Below are 14,502 nucleotides of genomic sequence, written 5' to 3'. Positions count from 1 at the left end.
GTGCATAAACATGACATGTTATTTAAAACATGCATTATCATGTATATTCAAATGCAAAACATGAAAGGGGTGCACTCCCCTAAGAGAAAGGCACAATCATCTCAGCTTATGCTAGCACCTCATCTCAGATCCCCGAGAATCCTCTCCTTTAGATCCACCATATGAACGCCTCAGTCCCAACTGGGATTTCAACAGCACTAGAGACTCGAGTGAGTTGACAGGTCTGTATTACACATTGACCCCAAATATTCCTTAATTGTAGAAGTTGGGCTTTAGCTCTTAACCAGTCATACATAATCATTTGGTTAAAAGTAGGCTTTAGCTCTTAACCAGTCATACATAATCATTTGGTTCAGATGACATGTAAGAGATCAGATCATTTTATGTAGGCTTCTACGTGCAGGCTTTAGGTTGAACATTGTATAACGTGTCTATTTCTACACTTAAAAAACAAAACAAAAACTTTCACCAAGTGACTGGTTAGAATAAATACTATTTCACATACTGATTTTGAGGACAGCTATTCCTATCTAGAAACTATACACCAAGGTCAGCTTGTGTGGTACTGAACAGTTTGACGTGGATAAAAGAAAATAAACATAGTCTTTGTAAAAGGCACATACTAGTTTGGAGTTTCTTTAGTGTCTCTGTTTGAAATAATGGTGTATCTAGGCAGTATACCAAGTATATACACACAAGCCAAAAAATACCATACTTAAAGGATACTTACAAAGTATAAGAATAAAAGCTGTCAATAAGTATGTGAATATACAAACTCAGTCAATTGTAAATACACTTCCAATGTACTTCCAAGAAAATGTATGAAGATCTAATTTAATACATTTAAATTAGATTTAAGTACACTCCTTTTCTGTTTAGCAGTAATTATGCCTTATGTTACATTCTACAATGTCCACAGCTAGAGTGCTTTGTGTAGATAATACAAAATGCCGCCAAATAAATCATCAGTATTTCAACCACTATGTCATCAATATACCAATTAATGTAAAAAACTGCTGAAAGAACCATGCTTTTTCTACGTCTTGATTTGAAATGTTTGCTGTTTTGTGTTCCTTAAAGCAATTGAATGTAACTTTATAAACTACAAATGATACCTTGAGCCTTGACTCCTTGCCACTGTAAACACAATTAAGACACCATATTATACATATACAGAGCACATCAACATTGACAAAACGTAGATAGTGTAGTTCAATGAGATAAGCCCCAGTGTTTTGCTACGATGACATATCCTTACATCACTTGCATCTCTAGAAGGTCTGTCATTTTGCATATATACTGTATATTTATAGTATCCATCTTTTGCACACTATTGAAAGAAATTACACTATACACTACAAGATTAAAGCAATAATCATAATCTTGATTTATTTGTGATCTGTTTAGTCAACTAATAAACTCAAATATCATTCCTTCTGTCAAGACGAAACCTGAGGTACCTCATAGACACAGAGGGAAGCCTTGGTTGCTGTACTAACATCCATTTGGTTAGACAAGGAAAAAGAGATGCAAATGCCATTGCTCAATGATTTCCATTGGTCCTTAGCTATAGATACTGAAAGGATTTCAAGCTAGCAAGATTGATCCTGCTCTCCACATCAAGTAAATGGTTTCTGGTGTGGTCAGCACGTGATAGAAATGTCTTTACGTCATTGTACAGGTTGAGACACGTTCAGCGGTGGTAGACGAACCTCAGTCGGAATGTGAAATTGTATTTGTAAAAAAGGCATAGGTCATTTAGGGCTAGGAGAGACAAGGCCACATATAAAAGAGACATCTTTGTGAATTTCTGTTATAACCTTGATAACTACAAGTCCGGGATTTCAATGGGTTTGGAACCATGTGTCAAAAAAGAGTTCTGACCAGTCTCCGCCCCTTGTCTTTGATTCGAGGAAAGGTGGCACTGGTCTCAGTGCTTATTGGATGAAAGCCTAATGGGGTAGTACCCCCTTTTCTTCTAAGTAGAAAGTCCACACTTGAGGAAGTCATAGCGTAGAAGACGTTTCCTGTGGCAGGAATGACTAACTCTGTAGGGTATACAAAAATGCAGAGCATGCAAATGAACTGTGGACTATTTACAACCAACATAAAATGAGTCTTGCAGCTTCAGATAATTTCCTCACCTTTTCCCTCAGGAAGTAGTTGAATAAGCTCATATTTGGAGGCCTCTTTACGGTCCTGATTGTTCTTCTCAAGGGCAGAACTGATGACAGTGGGAGTCTTGTCATTGCTTGACACCTGAGCAGACAATGAGACAGCTTTAGTCCTACTTGTTATATACCGAATGCATTACTGTTCCCCCTTAGGATTTTTTTTTATTACCGCCAGATGCTTAGAAATACAACAAATGCACTGGGTACTATTTACAATTTAAGACAGAAAATAGCTACAAATGATTAATCTTTAATCCTTTACTTAAGTTAATGTCAGTTTTCTTGTCCCCCCACCATAATGCTTCGATATAAATTCCCATCATGTAAATCCATCCGTATCCTGATGATTCGCATATCTGGCCCCGACCCTTGATGGTTATAAGTGGGATTGTTGCCACAGGAGACTGATCGACGATGTGATTTGACAGTGTTAGGTGATGGGGTCAATGCAGCAGAGGGGGTGGGTTCAGTAGAGGAAGGGGAGGAGTCCACATCAAGACAGGAAACTGAAGGGGATTTCATATGCTGCAACAACAACAACAATGGTAACTACAAAGCTTCTCCGTCAAAGAAATGCAGAAGACAAAAAGACACATTAGAGCATTAAAGGATCTTTGTTGTTCCATAGCATGTGTTTTTGCAAGCCCTTTTATGATTGACAAACACAAGGTTGTGCTTGTCAGTTAAAAAGCAACATAACATACTACCATAGACACAATAAACAATACAGTAGCTTAACATCACATGTAACGTAGCGTATATAGCACAGGATGACATGCACACAAAAATGTTGGCGCATAATTTAATCATTACCTTTGCAAGCTTGGACAGTAAGTGATTGACAGGAGAGGGAAAGTCAAACAGACTATCACTGTCACCAGCCAGACTGGTTCTTGAGGAACTTAAGCTGTATAAAAGATGGACAGGGTGTTACTCATGCACAATTTGTATACTGTATTGAATGTATGTTTGATACTTAGAGGTTGAATCTAACTCAAATCAATATTATTTGTATTTGTAGTATTTACTCTGGGCACTGAGTGACAATGACAGTGGGGGTAGGGCCACGACTTGGACTAGGTTCACTTGGCGCTTCGATCTTATTGGAGAGTCTATAACTGCAGTACACATATTCAAGTTTAAAAAAATATATTTGTAAGCATTAACCAATATTAGAGTAAAACAAAGATATGGTATACTGTATTATTGTGCTCCTATTCCATTGTACCTTTCTTCTTCAGTTAGTGTCGGAACACTGTTGTACCACTGTAGGAAGGCCTCGTCAGAGATGAAGACACAGTTTTTACAGGAAGATTGGAGGAGTCGAATTTGAGCTAAAACTTCAAACTCCTGTAAGAAACAAAACCACTTATCTCTCTCTCTCTTTCTCTACACATATATATATATATGCACATACAGTATATATACATATATTCTTATAGCATAAACGGCTTCATAATTCAGTGAACCGATACATCTAAGTAAAACAACAACGTAAAAATATAAATAGTACACTGCTTCTGCTTTTAACTCGACTTAATGACCGTACAAGGAGTGCTGAATTCCTTCCATGACGACACAATGCAATACTTACACGTCTCCGTTTGTCAAAGTTGATATAGCCATTCTGAAAGGGAGAAACAGGAAGCTTTTGTGTAATTTTGTCATGTCACAAATGAGCATGTCACAAATGAGTTTCACTTGAAATTATGATTGCAGTGGTTTGACTCATTGGCAAGAGGACACATCCCAAAGATTCACCTCTAGCTTGTCTTTGATTGCTGTGTCCAACATAGTGAGGTCAGTGAGGAAGATGCCCAAGTAGGGCACTGTGCCCTGGGCACTGGACTGAAAGAGAAGAAAAAGCAGGAGCATTGTCAGCACCACTGAACATATATGTCTGTATTCTTTATATCATGGTAATGTCTTAATTAGACCAAACAGTCCACCAATCGAAAAAAAAATCACTATGTCAAACAATATGGATATGAGAGGCCTCATATAAAAAGACATTAGAGATTATTAATGAATAATAACAAAGATTTTTGTGCTATTTGTGCTGCATATCAACTAGTTGGCCATATTTTACACTTACTAGACATGCCAAGGATCACTGTGTTTCACTTTTGATTAGCACTAATGTACATTGTAATTTTTAGGGATAAAAATAAAATAAAAATATTGTGCATATTAATTCAGCTGTAACAGTGCCATTTCTTACCAGGGATCAATAATAGTAGAATTGTAGTCAGTCACACATTCCCATAGTGTTCTGTAACACTTCTGTTACAAGATATGTGTGACATTAAATTCTCTTACCCCTATATGTTTTCTGTTGTTCATTTTGCTGTCCACGTTGGCAAACTTTGAAGTGCCCTCCTAGAAAAGACACAAACTAACAGTGGATATTCCTCCTCCATTCAAAAAGGGTTTACCACATTGACTTTGACTATACGGTATATAAAAATAGCATTGGCTGAAAAATCATGGCAAATTGTGCTGTATACTTCTTCTATTGAATGCCTTCAACCTTGTCTGGTAGAGCTACCCATTTCAGGCATAATGAGCTAGGAAGTGGTTTGCTCTGGCGATTATCAAAGCCCAACAGAAGATGTCGGAGAAGCTTTCTCCGACATCAAAGCTCTGATTGAAGTTTTCAAATGGAAGCACCAGCAAATGCTTTTAGGAATTTGCGAATGTATATGGCTAAAATTGATGCTAATGCATAAGTATTGATGCCTGCATAGTTTACTAGTGAGTCCAAATTATGTAAATCCTTCTTATTCCCCCAACCCCCACTCACAATGCATCCTGAACACAATTCATATTTAGAGAAACTGCTGCTTTGTGTGACAGATTTGTGGCAGCTATACAGAACCAGATTAAACCTATTCTGGGCCTAAACAGCATGTTCACTCTGATGTAGATACTCTTTAAAAAAGGACTTTTCACTTCTGTAAGTTTTTATTGAGTACATACAAGTACATATTTCACATGAACCTAATCATTTGAACTTAATCGTTTTTGGAAACCTGTCTCCATAAAAGTCCCTCACCTCTTTGAGCAGCTCTCTGCTGTGGGAGAAATTGTCCTTCTCTGAGAAAATGTCTGACAGCTCCTCGTATCTCCTCACGGCCTCCCTGTCAGGGTCACATGACAAAAACGATGAGTGATGGGTGTGAAAAGGCTTGGCCGACATTCCTTCCAAGAGACACAACATTACACTCCAGATCAAAACTACGATGAAAAATTTTAATTAAATATTATACTTGTCTGTTTCTAGCCAGGTGTGCCTCAGTCTGTGTATGGGGTTACTCTGCAGTGCACAAACAATGGCATACAAGGACGAAAAGTTTTTCCTGGCCCGGCACTCCTGTTCAAAAATACATGCACACACCCACACATTATGTACTACACACAAACCTGCAGGTCAATGGGTTTGGAAGGCATTGAATTACTCTTACTGTCTGACATGTTCAATTATTCACAGTTATACAGATACTTCTTTCTTAAAAAAAAGTTTTTGGGGTGGGGGGTCAGGACAGTGATTTGGAGACAAAATTTACAGGAAAATAGTTTACATTCTTGAATGCAATAACTACTAAATAATATATTTCAATATTGCTCCGGAGATTGAAGGCTGTGTCTTTTCAAATAACGAATGCTAAATAAATACTTTCTGTCCACTAGTGCCAATCTGTCAAACATTTCTGATAAAGACATTTGTCATATTTCACACATTACATATTAAATGATACCAGTGTCCTTTGGCTTTTTGTGTTTGACCTACTAACCTCCGCCACACTGATCCATTGCTCAAGGAGGCGAGCTCTCTGCCAGCTGCGTAGCTGCGTGGACCACAAGCAGGACGCCGACACGGTATTGGCAAGCTTGTTAAACTGCCGTACCGTGGCCCGAACAGACCAACACACTCCCTCCCGTCCCTTCTTATCTCTTTGGGACCACAGTGAACCCAGGCAGTGGTACGGAACCAGACGGACAAACAACTCCTGGCAGAAGGAGGGAGGCGAAGGAGAGAGGTAGGCAAAGAGAGATCGACAGCAGGAGAGAATACGGGTTGAGGGGATGAAGTTGTTTTTACGTGTACATTTTGTAATTGACAGGAACAAGGCAAATGAAGATCATCATTTCTAATTTCATGAGGGGAGATTCAATGTATTCAATGTAACAGGGTTTAGGCTCACAGTCTCTATCTTTGTAAGCTGCTCAGCAATCAGCCCAGCTGGAAACACCAGTATGTTGGTAGCATCGAACTTGGAGGGGTCAGGAGGGGTAATCCGGGAGATAGTTTTATCTGAAGAGACATACAGTACAACGAGACATTGACAGTAATGAGGCCTAACAAATCAAACTGAAAATGCTAGTAAGGCTTATGAAAGAGCCGTTCAGAGCGGTCAGCCACCACCAAAGATTAAGAGTGTGGATTAATGACTTTATCTCAGTGTTATGGTCATATGCCTTGTTCAAGGGCTGAATATTTGTAACGGTATGCACTTCATAGCCCACTCTCATTTTTTATTACTAAACGTGTAGGCTACCCACAAGACAATACGAATATGGATAAAAATAATTGACACGAACCTGTTTGGCTGTCAGAAAGGAGAGCCTTCTCACTGAGTTCCTCTGCAATCTTGAGGAGGCGACTGCGGAGATCTGAGGCTGAAAAGTCCTGGGGGAGGAGAGGGGCTAGGCGGAGCAGGTGGGAGGGTTCTCCCAAAGACAGAAAATCCTCGGGGTACTCCGAAAGCCAAGTGTTAAACACCATGCACACCGCTCTGAGGAGAAGAGGAAGGAAGAGAAGAGGAACAAGATAGAGATGTGAGGAACTATTTGTTAACAGCTACATGGCTTGAGATGTTATGTAGTGCTTTGAAAGCCTCACCTGTTGAAACTTTGCCTGGTCTGACTTCTTGTGCTTTCTCCTGGTGGATGCTCTAATCTAGACAGAGGCAACCAAATGAAATCATCAACAAACAGTGCAACTTTGAACATGTGTCCAATTGAGATCATTGATGTATTTCTGTGCCGAGGCTTGTTTGCCTGGAATTTCTCTGTATTCATTGATGTGTTTTTTCAACCTGTCAGTCAGGATGTCCAGCACTCTCTTGGTGGTGATGAAGGAGCGATAGGTGGAGAGAAAGATGGTAATAAAGGAGGAGTCTCCCATAGAGAAGGAGTGGAGAAGGTGTAGGACTAGCTTCTCTTCTGTTCCTGCTTTCACACATTGGGAGCGTGCGGCAGAGGACTGAATGGAGGCAGAGGAGGAGGGAAGAAAAAAAGGGAGGACGTTTTTTCCAGGACCCTTTAACAACCCTTTGTCTCTTTTTTTCAACAACACATATGTGGTGTATCGTATGTTGAATTGGATGCATTCTCACCATTGGACTGGTGGTGGTGCCATGCTGTTGTTTCATCACAACCGTGTATATCACTCCATCCTCCTCCTCCTCCAACACAGTGGACTGAGGAAAAAAGTTTCATGACAACTTCAAAAAGGCTTGAGAAACGTAGAAACGTTTGAAATGTATAGCATTATAGCCTTCTGGCACATACAGCAACAATCAACTACAATATGCATTGTGTTGGGTTAGAAATGTAAGTGGGAAGACGTATGTGAGAGGTAAGCACAGTGTGTTTTTGGTATTATGGGCTCATATTCCCTGTCTGATACACAAGTTCTCTGCAACACATTCAATCGAATCCCCTATTGACGCCAGGGCAAGATTTTGGAAGAAAGAGGGTGGCCAAGTTAGTATGTAAGTTAACCTTACCAAGTCCAGAGGACAGTACCATGTTGTTTTCATCGGGGAGAGCTCACCCTGAAGGACAGCCACATAGATTACACAGGTATCACTGAAAATTTGCTGTAGACTTCTGAAGTCTTATCCATGTATTAGCCTCATGTAAGGCCCTGGCAAAATGGAATCACGCGCCAATATTTGCTTGTGTATGTTTTTAGAATGACAGAATGTTTGACTTTTCGGTAAGCAAAGCTTGCTGTTTTAACTGTAGCGTTGAAAATATTACAGAAACATGTCTTTTTAGGTAAACCTATGAAAACAGTACTGATGCTGAATATTGACAGGAAGTAGCAAATTGGAACAATCCCATATTTACTGGGGTGATTTAGGGACTGCCTTGTGCAACCCTATTCAGTTCAATCAAAATACCTCAAAAGCATGTCAAAAACTGATCTTGGAGTGGAACATGATGTTTGTTTACAAACAAAGGAACACAACAGAATGTTTTTGATAATGAACTTACATGAAGGTATTTGAATCTGACAGTACAGTAGTAATTAGATACTACAACATATTCAAGGAATATATCCTGTTACACTTCTACTGACATTGAGACTAATGCATAGGGATTTTCCATTCTGAAACATGTATGAGAAACAGTGACATCATGATTCCATTGACACTGAACATGATAACTTCATCATTGTGTATGGATCCTTTCTACTCCATATGTCTACTAAATAAACCAACTATAGAAAATGAATCAAGGCAATAATGACTCAACAAAATAACACTTTTTTCAAGAGAAAAAAGAGAGAGTCTACTGTCTATTGTATTTGTCTCTCATCACCTGGTTTCCAAACTACGACAAACTGCCAAATACTGTTTTAAGATGAGGGTAACATAAAACTGCAGGCACAAGTTAAAATAAGTTCATGTGGACAACCCATTAGGGCTGAACAATAGCCGTTGTTACTTATTATCTGCTAATGTCCTTATTTGACCTGTTATATTGCTGTTACTGTCATTAGAAACTGTAAGCGTCCATTAATCTGATTCACATTACCTTAACTTGACTATCAAGTTCAGTGCTCTATGGACTTGTACCTTACAATGAAAAACGATGTACCATACTGTAGTAAACCTATTAGAATATCTCTTTGAGTGCTGGTTTTGAACAAACTGGTTTAGCTGTCCATTCTGCTTTCCTCTGTTGCTGAGCCTTTCAGATTAATGCATATCTACTCGTCCTTTTCTTTCTTTCCCATAAACTCATGCAGGATGTACTTCAAGTTCCCACCACAAGCACACTAGTTACCTTTGACTCGACAAGTCCAGGCAGGAAAAGAGCATTGATCTTCCTTGAAATCTTCACCAGAAAGGAGCAAACATTATCTCTGACCTGCCTTGACTTTTCCTTTATCTACTTGACTGTGGATTATTATTGACTTCTGACCTGCTTCTGCTCTTTGTCTTTCGATCGTCTAGATTTGCACCCGTCTTCGACCAACACACACAAACACACCTGAAGCAATAGCTAGGGCCACCCCCTGTGCTAATACGTAATGGACACACCTATCACACACACACGCACACAAACACACACACACAAAACAAGATAAAGACCTGCACATAAACACACAAGGACATGCTCCAGTCAGTCAAAACGACCAAAGCTATTGTTTGAACATAACAATACATTTTCTCTCACAAATTTTCCTCCCCCCTGGCCCTTTATCTTACCTTACATAAATTACCTTCCGCCAATGTGGATGAACCTGTTTGGCGGAGTCTCCAGTCACTCACTGAACAGATCACATGCAGAGAGATTGCTTGAGATCTGAACATATTGATTTCACGCTAGTTCACATGGGCTGAGTTTTTTCCTCCCTGATACAAATATGTTAATTTATCACACAGCCTAAATACACTTGACTACCAAATGCTGGTCAAAAATGTTAAATCAACCAGGAGGCAAGCCCTGTTTACTTAAGGTAGCAGTAGCTAATGTTGCTAACTGCTAGTCTTGTCCCTTTAGAGACAACAAGATAAGACTGTGTAAACATACTGCAGAAACCATTTACACAAAGTAATATGCAAAGCTGTGAAATGATTATAACACGTTTTTAAAGCTCAACAAGTGCTATCAAAGCTAACTCTTCAGTGCATCCCCTGACTGTTGTGAGCTAAGCCAGCTGGGAGGGTGCTAAGGCTATGTGGACAATTCACTACAACTGACTCTCACCAGGGTTTTGCACCCCCTATGCATGTTTTGACACTTGCATTGACACTGGGATTTTAAGGACAACTTTTAATTGTACTACTGTATACTTTATTTTCTAGATTTACACTGTATTAAGTCATTTGTTTTTTTTATATTGCATCTGCTAATGTAAAAGCTCAATTTCTATCTGGGGTCTATCTGAAGAGCTACTCTACTCAAATACCACAAAGATGTTTTTGTACTGAAGCACAGAGTATTATTAACTAACAGTACAATGTTTCATGTAAATAGCATAAACTTAAAGTAAAGGTGAGGTCAAATTGTATACATATTTCAACAAATAAATCGCATTTTATTCTAAAGTTTATTTAAGTTGAATCACAGTTGTCAAATGTGTTGCTTATCCCCACCACTTTCTCCTTGGTCAAAGGTGTGGTTTTCTTGCAGGTAAGAGTTCAACCAACAACCACAATGTGTACATCTAAACCAGTAAACAGAGGATTTGAAAGAGTCCACTAGGGATCTAGTTAACCCTAGCCAAATATTTTGGGCCTTCAAAATTTGCGATAGTTAAAAACATACCTATTAAAATGAAATACCTCAATTCAAATAGCCTTTCTGTCTAACAGTGTCCTTATTCTAAGCCAAACTATTTGATAGGTACAGTATCTTCTCAAACAGTCAAAGTAAAAACGAAAAGATAAGATAGGAATCGTGGCCACTATTGCCGGAGGTTCATTTCCTGAGGAAACATTGTGATAAGAAGCAAGGACTTTATTTCACATCTAATTGAAATTCCCTTGCTCATGATCTGTCCCAGCCATTATCTTTAATACATATGCTTCTTTCCTTTTTCAATGCTACTTAGTATTTTAGAAGTCCCTTTCTCTCATGACTCGATACTCTCCTGGTCTCTACGTTTCCATGTTTTCTTTTCCCTCCATGCAGGAAGTCCATAATGGGCAAAGACAAACACAGGAAGCAGGACGTACAGTGTTGTCATAAAGCTATTTTTCCTCCTTCTCCTTCCTTCACAACAAAGTTCCGTCAGCCTCTTAACACCACCGCTATGAAGTAATGGACAATCCCCCCCCCCATTCCCAACAAGCAGGAACTGTGTCACAGTGCCTCCAACTTAATCCTTAAGTTTCAATTCTGCCAGCTGTCTGCTGCTTACAACAACCATGTTCAGCTTTCTGCCTTAAAATAGAACCCTGTTTTGCCAGCGGTATTTTGAAATGGTAGATTATTGTCATTATTCAACATGCAGTAGCACTACTGCTGCCACGATTATTGTTTGCAACTACGTAACATTATTTCTATTGGGGGGTGGTCATAAATATATCTTCTGAAGCTTTATTTAAAGATGCCCATTGTTTGGAGCACTCCTCATGTCTCGCACCCCTTCCTTCCTATCTTTCTCTGTTTGTCTTCTCACGCTTTCTTTTAGTTATGCCCTTTTCCACTTGTTTTTTAAATAAGTGAAGTATGAAATGTAAGCCTTCTTTATAGCCTTGTGACAAAGCTATCTCTATCAAATGTAGCTATAAATCTTGTTTGCATGATTATTTTATCTATGAGGGTCATATCCCAGGGGCAACCCCCAAATCAGTCATTACAGCTGCAATTTCAGTAATGTTGCTAATCGCCCAAGTCTATGACAACAGATACGGAAAAAGCACACTGTATTACTCTGAGTAGAAACGTTCACCAGTCTGCAAGGGGTGAATATTTATTGTGAGTTCTGAACCCATTGTACGAACCTATACACATGCATCCAAGTTTCCCTCATTAAAGAGTAAGCAAGTACCTGGATTGGATTCCACTTGACAGGCTGTCTGTGGGGATTGCCTATGATATTGTATCTGTGTGCACAGTGGGGGAAAGAGCAGGTGTACAACACATCGACCCACAGACCGCCACATACATTATTTACATTCAGCCTGTGCAGCCGTCATGTGACCCCACTTGGGAGTGGATGGAGGGGAAGTTTCCCTTGTTGAAGTCTGAGTCAGTGTGACTTCTTAATATAGCCTGGGGAGTTTCTAGTGGTTGCTTGCGAACATTCAAATCGCGGCCCAGGCGAATCAGACAACCACAAGTTCAGCTGTCATATGCACAGTACATGTCTTCTTCATTTATGTAACTTAAATTACTACAAACGAAAAAAAATATGTAACAACGTGGACCTTTTTTTTGTACATTTATACATTTTGTGTCATTTACTAACACTACTTTGTGGAAAGTACTTGGAAAGTAACCTCTTTGTTCTCTTTTTGTAATTTACTGTAGGGTATATCCCCTCTGGCTTTTCTGCCAACCGACCAACCATGTCTGCTGTTTACTCAGAATCTGGTTGCTTTTTTACCACGGTTTTTCAGTGAACTGCTTAAGGGCAACATACAATCTGTGGTCTGGCAGATTGATTCAATCAGAGAAAGATTGATTCAATGGCATGCACTTGCCACTTGGGTGAAGTTCTCCTTTGTTTTCTTTACAAGATGGGTAACATTTAGCTCGGTGACACATTTGATTGTAGTGTCAACTAAATAATAATATATTTTTTTAAGTGTTCGGAGAGACTGATAATGAGAAAGGAGAAACCAGAGTCCATCCCAACTTTATCCATATAGAAGTGTAATTGTGACTTGATGTCTTAGCATCAGATTGTTGCTAGTACATCCCCATTTTGTTTTTAACTGCTGTACATTTATTAAGAAGTTAAATGAGTAAAGAAAGTCCCTTCAAACCTCTAAGGTGTCCAGTTCTTTGCTGTCAGTCATTCTCCCTGATTGGCTGCTGGGGGTGTTGTTGTCAGGTGGTAAGGGTCGGTAGCCAATGAGAGGAACTTCCCTCGACCCCACCCCTGGCAGGTCTATTCCACCTGTCCGCATATTACGAGGAAGCATTGTGCCAGCAGCTGAGAACAAGTTGAAGAAAAGTACATGGAAGTGTTAAAGTGAGGCACATAGCACTAGCATATATTCTGAAAGTGTTATCTGGAGAAAGGCTATCAAGGTATTGTACATGCCAGGAGCAAACATCATTATGTTACATTTATTACATTTTCTCAGCACTCACATGAGAAAAAAACAATATGCTTGCCAGTTCATTTGTTTATATGGTTTTCATTTTATCAGCCTTACTCCAAATTTCAATGCCACCCCCTCCTCCCCTATTAAATCCCTGCTATCTTGATTACCATGAAGACAGAAAAAAACTGTTACAGGTAGAGAAACACCATCACAAGAAAAAAGTAGGTGGCGTGAGCATTGTCTCCTCATATGTGGAACACACCCTATTAACAATAGCTTACTTCTTAAGGTATTAAATTGGAAATCAGTTCATCATAGAAGTAGGCAGCAGAATTACGATTACAGAGAGGATGTGTCCGAAAACCTTTAGATAGGTAGGCTGTCCCTGTCCCTTTAACGATTGCTTGCTCCAAGGTTGAATAACTTGCATTCATACTGCTCCTCACCAAGGCAAACACTCAATGAATGTACTATTTACATCACTAGGCTGTTGCCTACAGCAGTATGGGTCACACCCCGTAATATGTTCTGTGTCCAGTGCAGCCGTTGGATGGTGCTATTTTGACTTATTAACATGATTCTGCCTACCTTCTATCAGAAACTTTTTTATTCGAATAATTTGGGTTTTTCAGCCATCATAAAAGTTTGCACACATGCTCATTTGTTCCTGCTGACAAACATTATTCAATTGATTTCAGTCAAGGCCGTACGTGATGATGAAATTTATCTACAAAATGAAATTAGTATCGATGAATTGAACTCACAGTGAGCGATGAATTGTAGCGATAAATTGAACTCACAGTGAGCGATGTCATTCGCTGGATCTACTGCGTGTCCAACTGTGGTCAGCTGAATTGCGACAGCATCGGGGTGCTGATTTTGTCCTCGATCCAATGTGTGGTAGGCTACCGGTCAGTTGACAAATGTCGCGCCCATCCGTTCTGACAGACGACGAGGGACGTGAGTTTCTCTCCCTATCTATGTCCCCCGCTAGTCGCCTGTCAAGCCTTCATCGGCTGATAGCAATACTGGACGCTTTTCGTTAGCTGTAGCAACATTCGCCCTCTCCCTCTCTCTCGTGACGGCGCAGTTCCTGTATGTTGTACACTCAGCGCGTTTGGCAACAGCCCACACTTGGTTCACTGGCACAAGCTCTGACCAGTGAAATAACAGTGGTCACCTGGGAGCTGTGCTCCCTTTGAGAATGAGTATTTATCCAGAAATCATACTCATGCACTCTCTCTGGCATCATCCTATCTTTAACATATATATGCCACAGAGCCAAGTAGCTAGTAGGCTACATATAA

The 14,502-nt window shown here is 39.7% G+C and overlaps 1 protein-coding gene across 6 annotated transcripts; it reads right to left on the bottom strand.

Annotated features, from left to right (window-relative positions):
• Window positions 1–25: 25 nt before the first annotated feature.
• On the bottom strand, window positions 26–14,224 carry rgl2 (ral guanine nucleotide dissociation stimulator-like 2). Of its 6 annotated transcripts, none has more exons than XM_067237532.1 (20): window positions 13,960–14,224; window positions 12,911–13,080; window positions 7,967–8,014; window positions 7,574–7,657; window positions 7,274–7,440; window positions 7,078–7,134; window positions 6,777–6,970; window positions 6,380–6,489; window positions 5,969–6,184; window positions 5,444–5,547; window positions 5,230–5,314; window positions 4,494–4,553; window positions 3,936–4,022; window positions 3,769–3,801; window positions 3,403–3,524; window positions 3,203–3,292; window positions 2,988–3,081; window positions 2,469–2,699; window positions 2,145–2,259; window positions 26–2,048 (listed from the first exon to the last, which is right to left on the bottom strand). In XM_067237532.1, the coding sequence occupies exons 2-20, from the start codon at window positions 13,067–13,069 to the stop codon at window positions 1,867–1,869; spliced, it is 2,238 nt and encodes a 745-aa protein (XP_067093633.1). In that variant the 5' UTR covers window positions 13,070–13,080; window positions 13,960–14,224; the 3' UTR covers window positions 26–1,866. The 6 variants fall into 6 exon arrangements, with proteins under 6 accessions (XP_067093633.1, XP_067093631.1, XP_067093634.1 ...); XM_067237530.1 differs by having other exon boundaries at window positions 13,996–14,224; XM_067237533.1 differs by lacking the exon at window positions 7,967–8,014 and having other exon boundaries at window positions 13,996–14,224.
• Window positions 14,225–14,502: the final 278 nt, after the last annotated feature.

This window comes from Osmerus mordax, chromosome 6, assembly GCF_038355195.1.
Source record: "Osmerus mordax isolate fOsmMor3 chromosome 6, fOsmMor3.pri, whole genome shotgun sequence".
Lineage (NCBI taxonomy): Eukaryota > Metazoa > Chordata > Actinopteri > Osmeriformes > Osmeridae > Osmerus > Osmerus mordax.
This window is presented reverse-complemented; position numbering and strand designations above follow the sequence as displayed.